The sequence below is a fragment of the Cottoperca gobio genome, chromosome 14 (assembly GCF_900634415.1).
Source record: "Cottoperca gobio chromosome 14, fCotGob3.1, whole genome shotgun sequence".
Classification (NCBI taxonomy): Eukaryota; Metazoa; Chordata; class Actinopteri; order Perciformes; family Bovichtidae; genus Cottoperca; species Cottoperca gobio.
The window spans coordinates 22,441,095-22,465,824 of record NC_041368.1 but is presented as its reverse complement, the minus strand read 5'-3'; the positions used below and the strand labels follow the sequence as shown (position 1 = coordinate 22,465,824).

Below are 24,730 nucleotides of genomic sequence, written 5' to 3'. Positions count from 1 at the left end.
TTTATTCATTATGAATTAATGACACACATAACCAACATGCATTGCTCTTCATGCAGCTGTTTGCTCAATGTGCCTTCATATTCAGGGTGCAGCATGTGTGTGACGCAGCAGCACCACCGCTGTGCAGAGGAATGTGTGAATAAAGCTTTTAATGCAGACGTGTGAGTGAATAAGACTTTACAGCACGGATGCTGCTCACAGCCGTCTTCCACACAGTCAGGCTGGAGTGTGATGTGGGTGTCGAGGCTAAGGGAGATGCAGTTCCTGGCCAGCACAGAGTTGAGACAGACAGTGAGGTGGTAGGCAGGACAGATGGGTGAGGCAGTGGAAAAAAACTATCTATTTGTTATTTGTCACTCACTGTCTGGCTGCAAAATGCCTCGGGAAGGCTGCTACTCCAGGAACACAACTTATACAAACAGGATTGTAACCTCTGTGAAGACTTCTGCTTCTCAGCAGTGAAAGAAATGTTTCTCAAAACAGAAGCAAACATACATCAGTATCAAATTGGTTCATGGCCTTCTTAAAAACACAGATTTAAGGGCTAAAGGAGAGCTGAGGCAAACACAAGCTGTCCTTGTGCGGCACAGGACAGCTTTTTCTTGTCTCCCAGCCTTTATTCCATGCCAGCTGCTCTCTTCCTGAGATAAAACCCCAACAGATCATTGTCAGTGAGTTAAGAAAGTTATTTGTAGGCCCCTCAAGTTGCGTATGAAACACTTGTGAATGTCTTTTTCCTCTTTTCCCCTCTGCTACAGTAACAACATTGTCCTTGAAAGGGGCGATAAGTACAGCCTGAACGAGGATGGTTCAGAATTGGTAATAAAAGATGTCAAGAAAGTGGATGAAGGAGATTACACTTGCATCGCCAAGAACAAGGCAGGAGAGAAAGCTGAGGAAGTCAGCCTGAACGTGTTCGGTAAGAGAATAACTCTTTGCTTACAGTAGCATAAAGTACAGCGCGGATCCTTTCTCTCTCTCTGGCCTTTTTTCTGTTGTACTTATTGACATTTGTTGTGCACATCTCTGCAGCTTTTCCAGAGTGTGGGTGCAGAGTTACACAGCGTGAAGCATACAGTTTAAAGAAAAGCATGCCCTATTGAAATCTAATTAAGCCACCCCTCAGGACATTGAAAGATAGCATGCTAGTTTCTCTCCATGAGTAATTTTGCACCACCTTATGTAATCATGTGCTTGCAGCTCTATTATAGGTCAATGGGGTATACAGCCAGTATGAAGTCTGTATGTATACTTGACTCCAGTAATGCTAACAATATGTAACCACTGTTTGAAACTGCATTGATAAATATTTTCAACAGCTCAAATGTATTATGTACCCGATGTCGCCCATGACAACAACATATCAGCCCAGTCTGCAGCAGCTCCGCTGAGCGTTTTAGCCTCTAATCGTTACCTGCTTGTACACTACCTGTCCAGACATTGTTGTTTGGCGACCATACGTTAGCGTAAGTCAAACATGTAGCAGCTAGCTGTTTCAGCTGCTCGACCAAAACAGAGCTTTAAAAGAGAATAAATTAAGTTTACATTCTCCATGTGGCCAGGATCAGCAATTGTTTGCAAACACGTTCATCATTTTTGTCTTGTTTCTAGTGCAACCCAAGATTACCTACCTGAATAACCAGACAGCCTCAGAGTTTGACGAACAGGTGACCCTCACCTGCGAGTCCTCGGGAGACCCCACACCCACCATCTCCTGGAGTTTTGAAAACAAGGTGTTCACTGAAGGAGAGCAGGTAATATTCCTTTCCGTATACGATTCCTCTGTCAAACAATACACTCATTCAAACATACAAAGACCATTTTAATAATAAGAAATAATAAAGTCCTTCAATTTGACCTTTTGGAATGGAGGCACTCTGAACATAAAGGTCTCGAGAAATGTCAAATCTCATGTTGGTGTTTCTCCATTTAATGTTGATGAACTCTTTTTGATGATGTGATGACCCGCACTATGTCTGCAGACCCTGATAACCGATCATATGTATGTGGACTCTACGTTTTTTTGACAAACCTTTAGTAAATTGTCATTTATATCGGGAAACTCCAATACATCACAAAGCCAAAGCATACACCAATATACCAATAGCTTGTTTAGTCTTTTACTCCATTGTTTCCAGTCCTCCCACCTAAGATCATTAATAGCCGTCAGTTCAGCTGAACAATAAATATTGTGTAAATATTGAATCCTGTATTTCCTGCAGTAAAGTTTGGATTGTACCATCTCTCTAAATTTATGGCATTTCTCCAATACTGCTGGAATTGCAAAACATATTCAGTGAGTTTCCATCATATGTGCTAAAGGGGAGAGTGTGCAGATTTCTATGAAACCAATTTCCAGACAGTGCCATGGCATGATATTCCCAAGCGTACCTTGCTTCCTATAAATTATTAGCATTTAAAAGGGAATATCTTTGTGAAATTACTGTAAAAAGTGCTCATTGGGAATTCATCCAAAATTAAGTGAGCGTGAGTTTGAGAAAGAGAAAAATGATTTCAGGGAAATTAGCTTAATTATTGCTGTGTTTAAAGCCAGAAGCCCTGAACCTCCTTCTATCTCAAAATTAGATTGTTTTGCGCTCAGTTATGCCAAACTGCTGTGATAATCCACTTTTTCTCCAGATGAACACGATACAAGAGTAAAGAAGTCTTTATGGGTTATGCATTTTTGTCATGCTTTGGTGTATATCCTCCGTTTTTCTTTCCTTTGGAAGCACTGGAGATAACGCAGGATTTAAGCTTTGACTGTAGAATACGGTAAAAGGCTTCTTGATACCTATGAGCTATGAACACCATCCTTGTGTATTTTCTAAATTACAGTGGTCACAGCTGTTGGTAGTCGCCAGACTGGAGAGAGAGTCTCATCCCAAGTATATTGTTATGTTCTTATCAGCTCATTAAAATGGTATGATTTTGAAAAATGCATCTTAACGGTCTTTTCTGACAACCTGCATCATGTGAGCAGTAGACGGATTAGTCACTTCAGAGGGTAATTTCCAGCTGAGAATGCAGTAAACAGCATTAAGATAATTACCTTTCTGCTTCGAGCAGGATCGTGGATTCAGAAAGAACACCTCAAATTCTGGTTGGTGCTTCATCTTGCATTAGATACTGATACTGCCAAAATAATAATACATCATAATATCCGTATTAAAATGAAAGTAAACAATATGATGGTGCAAAAAAAACCTGAATAATAATAATTTTACTTTATAGGCTATTTGTGCAGCGATGCCCTTGAATATGGGTCAGTGTGTGCTGCATTTGTAATCACACCCTGCCATGCCCAATATGCTAATTTGTGACTAAAGTAGGCCATTGAAGGCGAGGTAACCCGTCCGTCATCACCTTTCAGCATTCAGCATTCAGCAAACAGTCTGAGGCCGCGACCTGAGTGTTCCTGAGACGTTTGTTTTTTATGTAGTAAGTTCTGAAATACTAAGCAAACAAAGTTAAGGTTTGGTTTTATGCTCGTCCATACATATGCATCTCTCTCTCTCTCTCCTCCCTCTCGTCTCTCGAGACAGCGCGCACTATAGAGCGCTGCGATCGCGAGATAGAGTCGACGAACGATGAACGAGACAGCATTCTCTCTCTCTCTCCCTCTCCTCTCTCTCTCTCTCTCTCTCCTCTCTCTCTCTCTCTCTCTCTCTCTCTCTTGTGCATTCTCTTTGTGTTCTGTAATGAGCTTCCAGCAACAAAATGGTCAATATAAAAGTGGTTAGCCTGAACCTAACGCCTTACATTATGAAGCAACCTTTTCCTGGAGGCACCTGAAGTAAAAGTAGCGAAAGCACCTGTGCTGTTATGTCCCAAAGGACACAGCGGGACTTAGTTGAACAATGTTTGGGCCATACTGGCCTACTTTACTCTGCAGCTCTGCCCAGCTGTATTCAGCTAGTGCTGTGTGATGAATTATGTAACATCACATATATCACTGTGATGAACCGTTCTACCTTGGTATAACAACATCAAACTGAAAATACCACGGTCAAGACATTCTGTATTATCTTTGCTAGTTGTACTCTTATTAAAATCAATACGGATGAATAAGGCCGGTGTTATTCTGCACTTGTTTTATTGTCAACTAATCCCATGAAAAGACCAAAACCAATTTCAGTATTTACAGCAGCTGGATGGTTTACAGTATGTGGTTTAGTGCTGTGTTTAGTTGTTGGATAACAATAGAGATATATGGCACAGAGACTATAATTACATTATGCTCTTGCTGCACAGGCAGTACTTGTTAAGTTCAAACTGAATGCAAAGCAAATATTAGGCATGGCGTGATTGCATATAAAGTTAAGAGTGGGCACAAATTCTGCCTGAGGCAAAGATGCATTCGCATAAATCGAAAATGTTTCAACTTGAGTGAAATTACTAACTTATCCCAAGGCTTTAAGAGTCCAGTTCATGAATGTAAAGAGAGCAGGGGAAAAGGAGGCTCAAGTAACATTAAGAACAAAGGATACGTTTTTTTTATCAGGTTGAATCTGACGCACTCCATACAAACACAGTTGGTGTGTACGGTGCTAGCTAGCTTGCAGCTAACACATTTACACTTGGTGTATTTGATTTGGTTTTAGTCTGCACATACATGTAGTAGTATTAAATCATTTTGGTCTCTTCATGGGTTTTGTCTGACTTTGATTATCGCTAGCCTTATCCTTTAAGTAAGGCCAATCAGAAAAGATGCATCATCCATCCAAGTAAAGACACATGTGGACCAGCCGTTATCCCTAACATGTCTTAACATGTCAGTCACCACACAGTCCACCCATGCCCCTGGGAGATAGGAAGATGTTCCCATAAATGAGATGGCTTTGTGTCACAATCTGTGTTGCTTCTTGTTTTTTTCTCTCTCTTTGGCTTCACTTTAGGGAATAAACGTAATTAAAGTAATTCAATTTTACTTCATACACCATCTGCTTTTACCAGAGCCTCTGAAAAGTGTAGCTCCTTTTTCTTTTCAGTTTCCCTTTTGGGACCAAAGTGTCATTTTTGTGTCCCGTGCCAATGACTAATTATGAAATAGGAAAAGAACTGTGCACAAATGAGGGATTTCCAACATGATGAGGTGTTGCTTTTACCTGACTGCAGCGCATCTCAGCCTTGTGGAGCTGGCTGTTGTGCCAAAAGATGGTTTTCTGTCTCCACCTTGCTTTCATGCCAGGAAAAAGAAAACATAATGACATTTCCATGGTAAACATTTCACAGATTTACAAAGAATAAATGTCAGTAGTGTGATAAAGGTATCTTGGCTACACTTGATTCATTCTGGAATTAAGCATATACTTTGAATGGACTCATGACTTTCCTTTTAGCGCCAAACTTTCCCTTTTTCGACTTACGATTGGAAAGGTTCTATGAATATTATTATCAGCTTATCAGAAGAGAATTTTTCAAATTGATTCAGCTATGGTATCCCTACTTTTTCCGATTATCCGTGCCATTTATCACTGCCAATCACCGGAAGCATTCACACAGCACAGTTCATTCATGGCTGTTCTGCGAGTTACTGAATCTTATCTTCTACCTGCAAGACAGGACACGCCTGCTCCACTCTCAGTTGTCAGAGTATCTTCTTCCATTCACCGCCTGTCATCGTCCCTCCCTTTCCTATCTATCACTGTCAGATCAATTTTAATTTAATGCCGCCGTAATCAGAAAATCCCGCCGATCATTTGGTAATAGCTGTCACTAATTTTCATCCGATCGTCATTCATCATTGGCTCGTTTTATTTGTTTGCCACGCTCTCTTTCATTCGCGCTGTATCGAGTTCCACATCATAGCAGCCAGACTACAAGAGCTCACACATTCACAATGATGTCCAGTGACGGAACATTTCATTGGCTGCCTCTTGTGAAATTCACCATAATGTAAAAAGTGTAGCGGATGTTATACATGTATCATCAGTGCGATTGTGTTCCTGTGGTTCATTGCACATTGGTACCACCATTAGACTAGAATTATCTGTATGCACTTGTAATTACACGTACATACAGATATCTTACTCATAATTAGTCTCACAGTCCTGTTTTCCTTAGTGTGCATCCAAAGTCTCTCTCATTACAGAACATTAATAAATATCCTCATGCTGCTTCAGGAAAATCCAGTTTGGCATTTTCACCAGTTCTGTCAAATTCCCCGTTGAACTGCCAAGCCAGTGATGCTGACATCACCATCCACCACCAACCGTCCTTTTCACTTTAAGAACAACCTTGAACTCACTGACGTTTGGTTTTAATGCCCTGTTATTAATAATATAATATTTTGAGTATTTTGTGACCAATTCCAGTATTTGTACATGTATAAGTCATAAATAATGTTTCCTGCACATTCCTGCTGCACTCTACGAAGCATGTTGAAGATGTAACAGTGTGTTATTCTACCTTTCAGGCAACCATTGGTTTCCATTTGTTTCACTTGGGTATAAAAATCAATACACATTCTCAAAACTTGAGTTGGGCAATCTATCACCGTACGCATTACGTCTGCATTAGTTGTTATCAAAGTTGCATTACTGTTGCATGGTACACTTGTTTTAGCATAAACAATACAATATACCAAAGCGGACACAAAGTCCACCGTGATGGATTGCCTAACTCGCTGAGTAATTCCGTTTACCTCCCTGCCATTTGCAAATGGATTAAAATAGATTTTTATTAATGCACATGTATGTCTTGGACAACGATTTGCAGTAATGTATGTATAGACAATAAGCTAAAACATTCCAAATGCCAGGTATGGACCTTCAAACATGAAAGCATTGCACATCTCCTGCAGGTACATCCAGGGTGCACTCACTGTGTGGAATGCTTTACAACGCTTTCTCTGTGTTTGTCCTCTCTAGGATTCTTGGACGCGACCAGACAAATATGAGGTATGGCTACTAAATACGGTAGCCTGACTGTAGTTGTAATAGCCCAACTTTACTGCAGAGCAGAAGTGTTGTCATCCAGCCAACATTTAATGCTCGCTACATTTAGTTGTGCACTAAATATGTAGACTATTAGAAACGTAGTACAGTACATTTAACCCACTTAGTTCCAGTACACATTTAGACTTGCCCTATTTACTTGTCCCTGTTTCTTCTTGTCAACACATTTCATCTTGAGACGCTAGACAGTTACAGTATCTAGATGTTGTAGCATGCTGCTATTTCCTGCTGCATGGTCTGGTTAGTTCTCTGACTTTGAGGGAAGAAACAGATTCCTGCACTGGGTTGTTGGCAGCAGCTCTACTTCTTCACATAGAAAACACTGTCTGCTCTGCTGAGGGCCAGCTCGGCGCTAACTCACCTACTATACTAAATCTTAACAGAGTGTTTTTAAATGGTGTAGCCTTCTGTGATAAGCCAGGAGTCTGCATGTTTTTACTTCTACACTACAGCAGCTGACACCTTCAGTGAGGCGGGGAGTCTAATCACCTGGGGCCTCATTTATACATTAGTCTTACTGGGGCAGTCAACCAAATGGCCCTCAAATAACGTTTCTCTTACCCATTGTTATATCTACTCATGCAGATCGTTTGTGGATTTATGGGTCCAGGGTTTGAGATCTCGGTCTCTCAGATTTCTGTGTCGACCCCAATAGAATTGAAAGTTGATGCAACTAGTGGTACAGACATTACAGATTACATTTAGTTACCTCCCTCCCCAGCATGCCATAGGACACGATAAACCCCAAAACCCTTTTACACATGAGCTCCCTGCTGTAGTGTTTGATTGGAAAGACACATGCATTCTCTTGTCCCTCCACAAAGTGAGAACTACTGAGCTGCGATAGAACTGACACAATATAACAAGCTAACTTCACTCACTGCCCCACAGACACGACAAGGGGAGAACTTCATGTACTTTACTAAGCTTCACTGAAGAAAATAATCAATGAACCAACGTTACCCTTTTTATATAAATCACATGCCAAATGAACTTGTGCAAATCAGAATGTCGGGCTGTGTGCGAGAGCTCGACCAGCACCGACACCTTCTGACTACATCTTCTGAAATCACCCAGTTCGAATGCAATCAGGCGATTAAACTGTATCAGTGGTAACCAGCCGGATGTGGGTCAGGGGGGGGGGGGGGGGTAGCATGTAGCTGGTAAGTTTATCATCAATTCCCTTAACCAACTAAGAAGTTGTTTTGTTCATCAATCGCCTGATAACATTTGAAAGGTGTGCCATTTGCCTCTGACTGACATCATTCAGTGCTTAAATTGCTACTTCCCTATTTTTGAGAAGTTTCTTCCAATAATCCGATCACATGAGTCCACCTGGATGTCAGGTGGTGTGATTACAGGCTCTGCAGACCACAGCTGGAGTATTATGGGATGCTCTTTGTATGTTCTAAGTTACTGTATTCTTGTCTCCTCTGATTATAGTAGTACAGTACTATATGTGCAAAGTACATCCATTACTTGCAGGTGGATTCATTATTTAATGACAGTGTTTTCCCTATAGCTTTTTTCTTGCTTTTATAGACAACCAGCTACTAGCAGTACATGTAGAGTGTAGCCTTTTGCTGTAGGTAAGTGTTGCTCTGTCAGTAGATGATTGTCAGTCGAGAAATGTGTTTGTCCGCAACTGTTTCCCGTTCCTTTTCTCTTCCTCCCAACTGCGTGTATCTGCAGGGTGACAGGAGTGAGAGTAGACATAGTGTTTAACCTGATACAGCAGCTTGTGTCTGGCTGTGTAGATAACAGCATTGGAGACAGGACTACCTCAAAGCAAACCATCTATAGTGAAGATACCAGTTTCCATATTTTATGTGTCTAGAGATATTGTCAGTGCGTAGTTCTGCGCAGCAGTAAAGACAGAAACGTTACAATGTTAAAGTCGCCCACCGTAGAAAATCAGCCGTTGATGAATGCACTTGTAATAGCAGAGCAGTGGTCGAACTAATCTGTAGTTGCCGATAATAGTTTGGGCACTGCCTGCAGGAGACACCAGCTGAACTCGGCTCTGTGATGGGCATAAATCACAGGCTGCTAACAAGCAGGCATTGTGTGATTAGCCACGATGATAAATGGATCCTGAATGGTGGTATTATGCTGAAGGGGACGTCAAAGCCTTTACAGTGTGTTTTTATTTCCTGAGAAGTGCACTTTACAAAGCAGCTTGACACTTGACCCACATGGAGGTCTGATGTAACCTGCCCGCTGAACACCTTTGATGTCAGCGATGCTGAATAAGTAACTTCACCACCAGCGCCCGTCGGCCACTTCAGGCATCCTGGACGTCAACATGTTTGACTTGAGTTGACAGGGCACCGGTTCACCTTCATGTATCACATCCTGCACGAGGATCCAGAACCCCAGATTTGGAGACAGCTTATTCATGAGTTGTCTAGGTGCAGTGGCCATTTTGAATACAGTGTTGTCAGGATCAGCTTTACTTAAGAACACACAGCTCTACTTTCATCAGTCTAATGTCCTGTCAATTACAGAATCAAAAAACAATTACAGTACGCACGACTCAGGAAGTCATACTAAATGCAAACTGATAAATGTGCCAGCTGCTTGTGCTAGGCCCGATTCAGCATTAACGTGAAATGAAATCGATAACAATATCACTCCACTTCTTCCTTTTGTTGTCTGAACAGCGTCCCTGCAGTGTAGTAACATAAGTTTCTCAGGTCTGTAGTCTACAACTAGCGGGGTGAAGTGTTTTGTAGATTGCTTTCTGTGAAGTTTGGTGCAGACGATGTTACCCACAGGAGCGATTGTAATGATCCCCCGAATTTTCATTTAGTGCCATCGTCGGATCAAAGTTCCTCGTAAATCAATAGTTTAGGACTAAATACCTTAACAGGATGTTAAACATTACTCGTTGAACGTCAGCATGTTAGCATCTTGGTCAACTCCCCATGGTTTACATGCATGTGTTAGTGTGTGCCATGTTGACTGCTGACAAACTTTGCAAATAAAGTAGGAAGCTAGAACATCACTTGCACTCCTTGTAACCACCGTTTGTTACTAGTTGGTATTATGTATTTACAGTAATCCAGTGTGACATTAATGCAGCATTAGCATCTTTGTGTAGAGTCAGGGAGGCTGTGCTGTAGGTGTTGGAGACGTGCTTACAGGGAAAACACATAGAAAAGTAAAAAAGGTGCTTTACACGTCAGCTTTTATTTAAGTTTAGTGAAAATACAGAAGCTGCACATATAAAGAGTTCAGTGATATGAAGTGTGCTTTGTGTCTGCAGGCTGCTCCTGTATAATAGTTGATGTACAGAATACATGACAAGGGAAACTTGTATTAACAGTTAAGTCGTATAATTAAAATCATTAATTGGAATTAATGATTAAATCCTGTTTTTACCTCTGTTGTATCATTCAGGTATTATTCTCCATTAACGTTATCGCTGTTTACATTCCAACAGTGTGCCCAGTGCGGCGTCTTCCAGTGTCACTGCAGTAAGGCGAGATTAACGCTGCCCTTTACCAAATGTTCCAGGACACTCCCTCAGATCTTCAGTAAACAGCAGAAATGTTTCCGTCACATCTGCATCCCCCTCGCTCTGTATAGGATAACACTTTGTGCCATAATGCTAATACAAACAAATTTCATTTAATTATTTATAAAACATAAACGCTGAAGCACCTAGAATGCCTGAAATATTAATAGCAAATCATGGCAGGTAGAAGGAAGATGTATATCCCTGTTGGTTTGAACTGCGTGTCGCCCAGAGGGAAGAGAAGCTGTTATTATATTTTTAACAACCAGAGTTTTTATAGGTCCTGCTACATGGCTCTTCTTTATTATTTATGGGTTTTTTCCCCCCCTAAGACCTTCTGCAGCATATTTTATATCTCAATTATTGTCCTGGTGGGAAGCTAACATTAGTGTTTTGGCAACATACTCAATGTGAAAATGGTCTGGTGTGACTTTAAACATCACGGAGCACGAAGCACCCGTCCTTTGACCTCATCTTTGTATCTGACAACATGAACGCTGCAGATTAACCTACGTTGTCGCGCATGATTAAAAAGGCAAGCGAGGTCAAAGAGGCCTCGGTGACTGCGCAGCCAGCAATACAACATGTCCGAGCAAGTAGGCAGGGCAATAAAGCTGATCTGTTGAGGAAAATAAATACAAGGTACAATCATTGCGTTCAAACTGCAATTATACCTGCTGTGAACCTCCGACTAGACTGTTCAACGGTAGGGACAGCAATCGACATACCGTAGGAGCTCCGAGCTTATTTCCCCGGGCTTCATGCACGCGCTGATTCCCAGAAAATGCATTTTCTGCGCTGATGCAGAAAATGTTTCTCGGTGGCCACGACGTCCACGTTGCTACTGTTTCTACACGTCCGAGACAAAGTGTATTTGACACGTTATCTTAGGTGCATCCACACTGTGAAGGATAAGGCTGGTGTATCTCTATGTTGTGTTATTGGTAACACATCCCTACGTGGTTCTAGTCCCCGTCCTCTATGTGGCTCTCACCTTACAATAAGAAGAATATGGAAGAACACCAGCTTTATCTTTTGATTTTTATCCAGCTTGTTTTTTCTATTCTGCCTCTGTGGTGTTAAGATCTTATTGCAGTTGTATCTTTTATGTTGTCTCCATCCAGCTGCTCATCACGTGGGGTTTCTGCACCCGTCAAACAAACGTTCATCACACTTTGTTTGTTTTTTTAGTTTTGTATCCAGTTTATTCCAAACTATCTAGAATCAGAACCCCATCACCTGTTGCTAAACAAGCTGAAGGAGTAGCAGGACGAGCATCCACTGCTATGAACATATCAGGCTCTGTAAGTGAGACTAATTGCTTTCTCCTCTTCTTTGTAGAGCCTCGACAGAAACATCGTGGTACGCAGCCACGCACGGGTGTCCTCGCTCACCTTGAAAAACGTCCTGTTCACGTTTGCCGGCCAGTATCTCTGTACCGCCAGCAACTCCATCGGCCAGGACAACCAGCACATGTACCTGGAGGTCCGCTGTAAGTCACCCGACTCCTCCCACGCCATGTGTTTCATCAGCACTATGTTTTGTAATGTTCTGATGCTCTCGTGAAGCTCAGAGCTTTGAGCTGCTGTCACATCTGCATACGTTCACTCTCAGGACGATGATGTGTTTACTCAAATGTTTAACTATTTGTTGTTATTTTGACTTTTCTTTCACACATTTCTGATATGAATTCATGTTAAATAATGCTTTATTTAAAGGGCTGCGCATAGGACGGTTATGACACTGTGTCGTTATGAATGTTAAAGATTGTTGTCCAATATGTCATTTGTAATGTGGTTTGGGTTAATTCAGTGAATTGTTCTCATGCACATCCCTTTAAATAATGTAATTATAAGCTTTTTTTGCACATTTCATACAAGAATTGCAGCCCAAAGTGCTTCACAGCAAAAACATAAAGATTAGTAGAAAGAATAAGAACATTTACAGTTCAATAATCACAGATGTAAATGAGTGTGACATAGAAAACCACCACTAAATGTTTTAAACTGTCAGAGCCAGATTTTAAAAGCATAAGATCAGCAATGGGCCCTTGTGGCCTTTCAGCTGGTTTACTCCCTTTGCTACACATTAGTCTCCGTCAACTTCTTTATTGACCTTTCAACAGTTAAAACAAAGACGTCTCTGCGAGTCCAGATTCTTTTGGCAAAATCTACTTTTAAAGCCTGTTTCATGAACAAATCCCAGATTTGTTAACTTTTATGAAATCTGTCGGTCAAAGCCAGTCCTCTCTAATATATTCTTTAATCTTTCACTTTTCCACTATTTGTGTTAAGAACATGCAAACACATTTCCCCGTGGTAACACAGTCTGTTTGATCTCACACTCTTTCACCTTTACACATTCAATGTCAAATATCAGAATTAAAATAGTATAAAATAGCAACAATGAACATTACATAATAAAAGCATTTAAATGTGTTTAAAGTGAGGAGCAGCATTAAAGATTGTATGACATATCCCCATTAAAAGGCTAAAGTAAAGGGATGTGTTTTTAGTTTACTTTTGAAAGTATTGAGAGAGCTTGCCTCCCCCACATGGCCAGAATCCTATTTGAACACACAGCCACGACTACATTTTATATATTCTAATAAAGGTCAAAGAATAAGTGTCAGTGTAAGACATTTTTCTTCGATGTGACGATATAAAGGCTAAGAGAATTCTCCCGTGGGGAACTTTGTAAGAGGCATACACCTGTCTCTTGTTGGCGTTCACCTGGAACAGCTGCTCCTGTCCCCACAGTTGCCCAGGACAGCCTTCAAACTAAATGTCATGTTATTAAGAGTCAGTAATAAATGTCTCTGATTACTCGCCGATTGTAGAATCCCATTATTGCACTGTGATGTATCATCTGGCTGTGAAGTTCAGTGCGTTCCAGGAGTAATCGCCTTGTAATTGATGTGTTTGGTGCCCAGGCGTTTTCTCTACATGTCTGTTTTTGCTCAGGTTGTGATTCCCTCTGTTTCCAAAAAATGGCTTTTGACAGCATCCTGCCAGCTTTTCAGGGCTTTGTTCATTAGCTGATGATTTTACCTGTAGGCAGAAAAATCAATGACCCAAGCTTTTCACTCACACAGACGAGATATTCCCTCCTCAGAAAGAGTTCTGCAGCCCGTTTGATCCTAAGTTCAAGAGTCAAGTCAGCAGATTAAACTCCACATTGGTACTTTGCTCCTTTTCCCCATTTCTACTTACAATATAATTTAACTGAGTTGCCCGCGATTAAATCATTGTCATCAGCAAAAGTCTTTGGAAATCTTCCATCTTAGCGAAAAAGATTCTGCTGAAGTCAACACCTTAATGCTGACAAGTTTCTGTTACATGCAACCAAGTGGTGCCAGCGGCAATTCTCATCTCAGGTGAAGTGAAGCAGCATAAAGGAAGCGTACAACACAAGACTGCGGGAGCATGTCAGTGTCATCATGTACAAGGGATGTAGTTGTCACAGGAAATGTGCTCCTGGTGTAGATATCTAAGGAAATGTTCCTCTGGCTCTTCTAGCATTAGTCCCCACCTTTCTTAACTGTTCTGCCACAGTACCAGTGAACTTCCTGCTCAGGGGAGGTGTAAGTATTATCATAACTCTAAGTTGTACCTACTTGTATGGTACATACATTACCTCTCTATGTTTTAACTAAGCTTGAACTTACTCATGGTTTGGCATCAGATGACAAAGGTGTCTGATTCATGACTATGTTTATTTTTTTGGGGGGGGGGTAAATTAAATTTGAGTAACAGCCTCAACCTGTTCAGCAACATCTGCTTTGCCATAATATCTGCAGTTTATAGGAGCTTTTCTCTTTTACCTTAAAAACCTGGCACTGTATGCAAATAAATAAATATTGTAATGCGAGGAGGCCCGCGGGGAGTTTGTGTTGTCAAAGACCTGTTTCTGCAGATGCAGCGTCTGGGCAGTCACCTCTGTCTCTGGGGATGAAAGGTGGGCGACAGAGCAGACTCTTTCCTGGGTTAGTGGTATCGCTGCGATTTGTTACCATGGAAACTAAGGTCTCTGCTCTGACATAGCCTCGGGGTACAGTGGCTTTTGAGGCTTAAAATGTCTGTGTCCTCATTTTTGTGTAACGGTCTAATTACTATGGTCTTTGAACATCCTTAATCTCGACTCAAATGCTTTTGCACTTGATTGACAGTTTTCTTGTGGATGTACAACACCCTCAAATTAAAGCTATAAGTTAGTCACTGTTTCACTTCAACTCTGATGTGCTGGACTACAGAGACCAAACAAAACTGCCTTGAAACTTACAGACCATATATCGTAACATTAAACTGTCCTCAGCAGACACTAACTTACATTTCCCTCCAGCAGAATTACAGACTGAGAAATTGTGCCCCAATGTTTTGCATACATTTGTACATCAGTAATTTATATTGATTCATATATGTATTTGATGGGTGGATGGATGGATGGATGGATGGATGGATGGATGGATGGATGGATGGATGGATGGATGGATAGATGGATGGATGGATAGATGGATGGATGGATGGATAGATGGATGGATGGATAGAAGGATAGATGGATAGATAGATAGATGGATGGATGGATAGATGGATGGATGGATAGATGGATGGATGGATGGATGCATGGATGGATGGATGGATAGATGGATGGATAGATGGATGGATGGATAGATGATGGATGGATGGATAGATGGATGGATGGATGGATAGATGGATGATAGAAGGATAGATGGATAGATAGATGGATGGATGGATAGATGGATGGATGGATGGATGGATGGATGGATAGATGGATAGATGGATGGATGGATGGATGGATGGATGGATGGATGGATGGATAGATGGATAGATGGATGGATGGATAGATGGATGATATAAGGATAGATGGATAGATAGATGGATGGATGGATGGATGGATGGATGGATAGATGGATGGATGGATGGATGGATGGATAGATGGATGGATGGATAGATGGATGGATGGATGGATGGATGGATAGATGGATGGATGGATGGATGATGGATGGATGGATGGATAGATGGATGGATAGATGGATGGATGGATAGATGGATGGATGGATGGATGGATGGATAGATGGATGGATAGATGGATGGATGGATGGATGATGGATGGATGGATAGATGGATGGATGGATAGATGGATGATAGAAGGATAGATGGATAGATAGATGGATGGATGGATGGATAGATGGATGGATGGATGGATGGATGGATGGATGGATGGATGGATGGATAGATGGATGGATGGATGGATGGATGGATGGATGATAGAAGGATAGATTGATGGATATATATCAAAACATACCCTTGGAAAGATTGGACATGCATAATGGAATCCAAATCATAACTTGATCTTGTTTTGAAATCTATCAAATGTTACCTTGGTCAAAAAGAAAGAGATACATACAGCAAATTAACATTTAATTGGATTAATATGCCATCTTCTCAATGTGCCAGCAATTTGCTCAGAGATATAATCACAATGCAGTGTTGATAGAGCTGTTTGAGTGCTTGCCGTTAGCTCCAGTAATCAGCAAGTAATCAGGTACTGATTCACTGTTGCCAAGCAATTATCGATAAGAAAAGGTGCTTTGTCTTGAGCACAGCTCTCACTCTCTGTCCCCTCTATCACCACTCGCCCACTCACACAATGAAGACGTTATCATAGCATGGAACTTCCAATCTGCTGCACAGCATGATCCCATTAGCTGGGCTCAGTGTGTCTATGGCGCTGCTGAAGGACTGATAGGAAAGTGTTAATAACTTTTCTGTTTGAGCTCCGTTTTGTCAGCAGCTGAAGTTTGTTTAGCATGATTGTGGAATGAAAAAGGAAGCAGGTTCCTACTCATCTCTGCCCTGCTGGCTGTACAGTCACACATTTCAACCTACTGTATGTGCAAAGCTTTCATTCTTTATTGTTGCCGAGTTCAGAACGCTCCATGTGATATTCTCAGCCTGCAGAGAGTTAATTTTAACTTTAATTGCTGTGATAATACTAATATATTTTAGGAATAAAGCTGCAGAGAAATATATTCTGGTGCCAATTGTCAATGTTTTGACATTTCACCATTTTCATACCAAAGAACCCCCACCACCTAGAAAAAACCATATCCTTAGTATGTCATCCCTCACACGATAGAATCAGCATCTATGCATTCAGTTTGTTTCATGCATTGGCCTGAAGCAAAACCTAAATACAATCAAGTGTCACTTTTACTTCTACATGTTAATGCTGAGCTAGCACATCACACAGGTGTGGCCCGAACCATGAGCATCTGATCTTGACCTAATCTTATTTAGTCTTTAACATAAATTCTTATAATAGAATTGTTCCCAAGTGCTTACACAGCCATAAAACACCAAATCAATGTCCATAGATTATAGCAATGTTAGAAACAGTGCAGGCAGAAGCTGTAGCTTATTAGCCCTATACCTTTCTCACAATTCAACAAAATGCACATAAACACACATACAGTAACTATATACATGTATACATAAATATAAACAATCTACTCTTACTCTTAAAGTTAAAAGTTAAAATACTCCTATTCCTAATTTCCTACTAATTGTCCTGCAGTTATACCTAACCTGTATATGCTGTATATTATTCCCAGTAATTCATATTACTGTATGTATTACTATGTTTTCTATGTGTTTTGTGTTGCATGTGACCTGTAAGAGCACCACTAGTGGATACATTCCTGTTATTTGCAATAGTCAATAATCTCACCATCAGCAGGCGAGGAGGCTACAGAAATCACACAGGCGGGTCACAGCCCTGTAGTGAGTCAACAGGACCCGAAAGCAGCATTGATAGAGAGAGGGATACAAGGGATGTAATATGGGCTACAGGAGATGAAGCATTATTATTATTACCCGTTCTCGTCCATCAAGTCCAGCTGCAGCACACTGCAGAGTTTTCAAGGATCCAGGGTCAGGAGTTCAGCCCCGGCAGTGTCAGAGGCCACAGCATTTCACAGCACTCGAGAAGCAGAGCATACTTCACAGCATTCAGAATGCCCAGAGATGTGATCGGGATATAATAAAAGGAAGCAACGCAGGAAAACAGTAATCTCCTGTTCAAGCCTCTTCCAATGATGATGAAATTAAGGCGCATTGTGAATAATTCTGACCATATGGTTTCAATTCAACGAGGACATCACAGTCGGCTTGCATCGCACTGTCGCATCAATGGTAGCAGTGTTATCGGTATCTCTGCAGGTATCAAATGTGGAGCCGGTGCAGTTAGAGGAAAGCTCTAACTCAAGATCAACCAACTGAATTTCTGTTGACTCGATGCTCTCGCTTACTCATGACTGTGTGCTTATTAGACTCACTGTGTATAATGGCCCATGTGACATTTAAGTTTTGCTGAGCTGAAGCATCTTGCAGTAAAATACTTTTTGTCACAAGTAAAATGAGCAATTTAATGTTCCATAAAACCATCACAGGTTTATCATAAAAGGCCTTGAATGTATATAGACCAACACAGCCATTATACTACACTGTGCTGGTTCCCTCAGCATTGCTGGGATTGCTCCAGCTGCCTTCGGGAGTGTGTTTTTTGATTGCAAAGATTTCTAAATGAAGTATCTCACTGGTAGCCGTGATAAGATCAGCTGGAAATGCGGAGAAGAGGAGCTTCAGGGAAGGAAGGAAATATAAGCATCCTACAATTCTTTGCTCCTGTGATAGTAGTCTCCATGTGGCCTTTACCAGCTGACTGATTCCTATCAGTCCTGTGGATTTTTCATAGAGAGATGTGACGGGTTGGATGATTAGAAATATGCTTTTGTATAAAGGATGTGGAATAAATCAACAATTTCCTCTCTCCCTGCACTTCTGGAATGAATTCAAGAGTTTGTACTGTATTGTAGAAATATTGCATTCAGATCCCTATTAAAGCTGGAACAGTTTGTGCCTGAGCCCTAATGGAAAAGTCCTCTAGCTTGAGCCATCTTGACTCCTTTGTTAGCTGTACCAGACGTTTGGACGCTCGTCAAACATGGAAAATCCAAGATGTTTTGCAGTTTATGCACCCCCATGGCACCATGACAACAGTGTGCAAGAAAGAAAGTGTCTTGTTGTGTGAGCAGAACAGCACTTCTGAGATCATGATGTCTTGTATTTGGATACAAAGGGATAAAGAAATGGTTCCCCTTCCAGAGATTATCAGGGAGTTACTGCTTTAGACTGAATCCCTAAAACAAAAAGTCAACATGCATCTGAACATTAATGGTCTCATTAAAGTTGAGCTGGATAAATAAGTCGTGTTATTTGTGCAACATTATTACATTTCTTTCTTACTTTGTTCTTTTTCATTGAAGCAGAAGCAAACAGCCTTTTAATTATTAGTAGATTTTTTGGCTATTTACACTTGTCTGGTACATAAGATGCAGTACTGATGCCACGTCTAGTTTGATGTCTGGATGTTTTTATTTTATTCACTTTGGATTCATATTTAAAAGAAGCAATTCCAGTCGATATTGCTTCTGATTGTTGCTCAATGCAAGTTTATTTGAATTCTTTCGGGTCCATGGTTCCTCTAAATCTTTCCTTGACCTTATGATAATGTCCAAATAGTAACAACTATGTAAATGTTTTGACTGTTCAGATCCATTGCACAATCCTTACTAAAATAAATGATGTTCATGTTTATCAAAAAGATAAATCATAAAATTGCATTTCCAGATTCTTTTCCAGTAAATAGCTGATTCTTTCCTGGCCAGATTATCAGCACACTGTTCCAGACATGCCTGATGTGATCCATCTTCCCTCCCCTGTGTGTTGCTGCAGATGCTCCAAAGATCCTGGGTCCAGTGACGGTGTACACGTGGGAGGGAAACGCTGCCAACATCACCTGTGAGGTGGAGGCTCACCCCGGAGCCTCAGTGGTTTGGTTTAGAGACGGCCTCCAGCTGCCCTCTGCCAACACCACCAACATGAAGATCTTCAACACACCATCCACCAGCTACCTGGAGGTCTGTTGCACATCTAGGACACTTCCCAAAGGAACTCTCAATCAGCCCATGAATAAACCAATAACTGCCTCGTCACCTGCAGTGCCTCGCCTCGTGACCACTCTGTGTTTTTGTCCCTTTCCATCTCTCAGATTAACCCTGACTCTCAGAATGACTTTGGGAGCTACAACTGCACAGCGACCAATGTGTTGGGCTCTGAGTCTAAGGAGTTCCTTCTTATCCAAGCAGGTTTGTTCACCGAAAAATTAAGCGTTGCACTTAAAATCCCAAATGGGGGTTAGTGGGAAGAGATGGAGGTTTGATGACTTCACAACCCAGAAATGATGTGACAGCTTCTACCAAGGGGAAGAAACTGTATAACATTATGTTATTATGACCAGGTGCAAGGTCCATTTAAAGTTATATATACATACAGTACATCAGAGTCAGTGTATGGAGCAAGGATATGTGAAATTATGTCCAAAAGGGAGCGTATAAATAGAAAATAAAGTCAGAGCAGGCACAGGATCGCGAGGCACTCCGCAGCAAAGGTAATGAGCAAAAAGTATAATTGAAGTGGAACTGTCTTTTAAGCCGTATGTTCTTTGCACTGCATTTGTTTTGGACCCATTAGAGGACGGAGGTCACTTAGGACTTTGTCTAAATACAGAGGAGTGGAATTAATTTAGCTAAAAACCTCTTCTGCCCTTTGAGGTGTTTTCTCTTTGCTTTTTCATTTGCTGCGTAACTCATCACTATGCTTAAGGTGATTCCCTGCAACCGTAGTTGGACTAAAAGTGTCCCAAACACAACTCCGCTCAAATACATATTTACACCAAATCTTCCACATTGATATGTCAATGAGAAGATTCAACAAGTAGCACGAGGCAACGAGCTTCACTGAACAAAATGATTTCAATTTCATGGATAATTAAACAGTCTCTGCATTACATACCGTACTAATGGTACACAATCCAGAATGCATCCAGTAGGTTAATCGTTACGGAAGGAGGAACGTTTCCAGCGGTGTTTCCGTTTGCATCATAGTAATGAGCAGCTCTGGGAGGCTTTGCAGACGTGCACGAATGAATGAATGATTAGTTGATTCCTTCACCTTTTAGCACATAGAAAGAAACCTGGTGTTGCTTTGTAATTACCAGCATTTCAGACTAAAGTCGTTGATTTTGTTCTTAGAAAGGTGCCAGTAGTGAAGGTGGTGGAAGATCGTGGCGTCAGTATAATCAAAGGGGTTAATCCTCTGGGGAGCATGGGTGTGATTAGTAAATGTCTTGGTAATCCACCCTTTACATTTTCTTGTGTACAAGTGGAAGTTTTAGCTTTATAGCGGCACCAGAGGAAAGGTCATGGAGTCCTTCAATTCGAAAAACCATCAATATACTATCAAATTTTATGACCCGTAATTGTAAAGAGACTGTAGACCCAAATTGAATGGATGGAATTAACACCCACCTGACATACTGATTACCATCAATAGGTCCTTCCCCTGAAAGATAAAAAGTCAGCATTACAGTAACGGGTCTAAATCGCATTCGGTGCGCCGTCTCTGTGACACTCTGTCCTATCTTCATGAATCAAAGTGCAGCTCGGGCCTGAGCTGAAGCTGTCGCTGCAGGCTCATTCAGGCTTGTCCAACAGAGCTTCAGTAATTTGGTAACCAGAGGCTTTGGGCCACCAGAGGCATGCCAGCACCACAATTGTCAAAGGGACTGATTTAGAGCAGAACATTATCAGTAGGTGTTGCAGTGGCTGATATCAATCTGAGCCGACCACATCAGGTCCTCTAATGCATTCAAATGGAAGTCTCTCCCTGCGAATGCACATAGGCAGTTTGGTATGGCGCACATATACAGTCCTGCAAACCAATACGTCCTGTGGAGACACTGAACTTGTGTCACGCTTTTCAAAGGCTGTCACACAACAACCTTTGACTTATAGACAGTATCACCTTTCAATAACTAGCTTGTGTTAAAAATTATCTTAGAAGAAATTGCAATTTCTCTCAGTCCCAAATCATTTCTCACAGACATTTCAGATCAATAAACAAAGCATGTACTGGGAGTAACATGCATTTTACATATAAATATATATTCTTTGTCTGCTCTCTGTTGCAGAGGTGCCATCATCCCCAGAAATTCAACAAGTGGAACCTTTCTCTAGCACCGCAGTGGTGAGTTTTGAGGAGCCCGACTCTATGGGTGGAGTGCCCATTACCAAGTATAGAGTGGAATGGCGTTTACCCGGCCAGGAATGGACTGGCAGTGAGCACGATGCCAAGGACGGTGAGTCGGCCATTTCTCTTGACCAAAGTTCATTGCTGTTTTATCCAAGTCTGTGCAAACTGAATAGATTTACAAAGAACTGTTGAAAGACGTCTAACTTTGATTTTTTTAGCATCACATGCTGCTATGATGTAGATTTCTGCTCTGTGGGATTCAGTGTTGAATTGGTCTTTACGTCCCTGACTCACCACCACTTACATGCAGTTCCCTGAAATCCTTTAAACCATACTTTTAATCAAGCAAAGTGGATGCAAGGGATGTTATTGTAATCCTCTCTTCAGGGTCAGTGTTGTCTGCGGTCTCTTAAGATGCATCAGCTGCATCAGCTACACCTTAGTATCCCCTTTAAGCTTTTTTAATCCTGAACATCCATATTTTCATCTTTCTTCAAAAGTCATCTCATAGAACAAAGATCTGCTCAGTCTGACATAATAATATCCATAAATCAGTTTGGAAATCCTGTAAAAAAAGGTACTAATTAAAACTTTAAAAAAACGACTCTTTAGGTAATCCACTTGTTGTAATTGTTGCAGTGCAAAGGGAAACTAAGAAGTGACGTCATGGTGCAGCTTTCACAAAAATATAATAGTTTTATAATATATTGTCAATGTAAAATGTAACAGAAGCATTGTTGCAACACTAACTCACACGGCTTTCATTACCCAACGCACAATAGGAACTGTTTTGCGAAAACATATTCCAAATGGAAATAAGTAAAAGAAAACCAATACAAGTGACAAAATCCATGAAAGTTAGTCGTTTTCATCGGTATATTTTTCCCATCAGCGTGGTTCCTATATCCCTGGAACATTCTTAAACAGATATGTGAGGATCTATTTCTTCAGAGATCTCGTACATGAAGGAAATAGGGTCCCAAACCTGCAGAAAACATTTCAGTAAGTAACAACAGTTAATCCAGACATGACAGTAGCTGATGTCACGAGGAGAGCTGGAACACAGTGTAGCCTAAATGACAGGCTCACTGACAGGCCCCAGATATTATCCCCGTCCCACTGAGGGTTTGTGGATCTTACAAATATGGATGGTTCTCATCCTGTCTGCCACATGGGACGTATCAGTGGAGTAGCTGACAGGCTCCGCTGTCAACTCGAGGCCCAAGAGCCGCCTGTCATGCAAGTGGATACACAAAACACATGCACCCACACACCAACTGTAAATGTGACCAAGAATATCTCAATTAACTACATTAGCGAACTTACAGCTGATAAATGAAAGCCTTTCCAAAAGACACTGAATTGACCATGTTGGTTACAATGCTTACATTACATTACATACATCCTTTTTCAGCTGCAGCATGGCAGAGAGGGCGTAAGTCATTTGTTACTGATAAAGAATAATCAAGTGGCTGAAATGTGTCAATAAAATAGGACTTTGCGTTTAAAGTGTCTCTCACGATCTACAGTCGTGAACCAGGGCTGCCATCACATGTCTGAAAGCAGTACTGCCAGCTATAGATAACACAAACCCACACCCATGACTGCGGTCCATATAGAATATCTATATCCGCAGTGTGCACATACATGAAGCGACAAGTATAAATCAAAGTACACCTGCTATGCTTTGTACTGTACCCCGTCGATCAACACTTCATATGTTATGTTCTATGCATTAAATATATATATTTGCCTGTATTGTATAGTCTCTAGTAAACATCAGTACACTGTAAATTAATTATGCAAATAGACTAAAAATAGCCGTAATGGCCGGTTTTCTGGCATTTCCAGAGGGAGGAAGTGTTTACATGAGGTAATGAATACATGAAAAGACCAAAACCAACAATGTGGTTATAAATATATATATATATATATATATATATATATATATATATATATATATATATTTATATTTATATTTATATTTATATTTAATATATTTATATTTAATTATATTTATATATATATATTTATATTTATATTTAATATATATATACATATTAATATATATATATAGATATATATTATATATACATATACATACATATTAATATATATATATTTGTATTTATATATATATATATACATATTAATATATATGTACATATTAATATATATATTATTTAAATATATATTATATAAATATATTATATATTTTTATATATATTCATATATATATATATATATATATATATATATATACATATACATATTAATATATATATATATATATATATATATATATATATTTTTTTTTTTTTATATATATATATATACATATTTATATATATATACACAGATAGGAACAGAAGCAAAGTTCAGCTTGGTACAAAGTTATGTGAACATCATCGGTTGCTTTATTGCACAATGTTTGTTATTTCTTAACTATTACTCTGCACAAGGTCCACAGAACCTTTGAAACATTGCTGTTGACATTTTTAAAAGTTGTGAGCGAGACAAAACAAATTCCATTAAACTTCTTTTTGTTTGGGTGGTGAGAAGAAATGTAACAAACAGATACATCAACATCCGTCATGGTTAGAAACAGGCCGGGGTTTTGTTTATAACATTTAATGTGAAACAAGTTGCACATGACATCTTTAAGCCTGTAAACATAATCATTTAGGTTCTGTATACGTTTCCCTAATAGCTTCAAAGATTGATTACTCAGACATACAGTGTATCATCATATCCGTGATGCTGCAGTAAGCATGCAGCGTAGCAACGCTGAGGAATGCACACCGAAGTCAGTCATATTTGTAACAATTGTTATGATTTGTGGCGATAACCTTTTAGAGAAGCCGAGGAAACCGGCATGTGGTAATCATTGGTAAATGACTCCGGGCCGGCAGGAAATCTTTATGAACATGAATGCTTTCTCAGTCCCACCGATGCTACCGCGGCTAAAGGCCCAGTCGTGAATTCATTTAGCCTTATGTTTTGTAGCTGTATTCATACGCATTCCCCGAGAAGTCACTTATGCATTTTCATTCTGAAAGTCCTTCTCAGCGAGTCAT

The 24,730-nt window shown here is 40.4% G+C and overlaps 1 protein-coding gene across 18 annotated transcripts in view; it reads left to right on the top strand.

The window, feature by feature from the left end:
• The window catches only part of ncam1a (neural cell adhesion molecule 1a), a 212,581-nt gene that overhangs the window by 148,727 nt on the left and 39,124 nt on the right, over positions 1-24,730 (top strand). For 10 of the 18 annotated variants that reach the window (XM_029447456.1, XM_029447468.1, XM_029447455.1 and 7 more), the window contains exons 7-13: positions 759-919; positions 1,612-1,754; positions 6,873-6,902; positions 11,821-11,971; positions 19,296-19,480; positions 19,612-19,708; positions 21,592-21,759. In XM_029447456.1, the coding sequence (XP_029303316.1) occupies positions 759-919; positions 1,612-1,754; positions 6,873-6,902; positions 11,821-11,971; positions 19,296-19,480; positions 19,612-19,708; positions 21,592-21,759 (935 nt within the window). The remainder of the gene's footprint in view (positions 1-758; positions 920-1,611; positions 1,755-6,872; positions 6,903-11,820; positions 11,972-19,295; positions 19,481-19,611; positions 19,709-21,591; positions 21,760-24,730) is intronic. The other 8 variants (XM_029447458.1, XM_029447457.1, XM_029447461.1 and 5 more) reach the window with 1 other exon arrangement.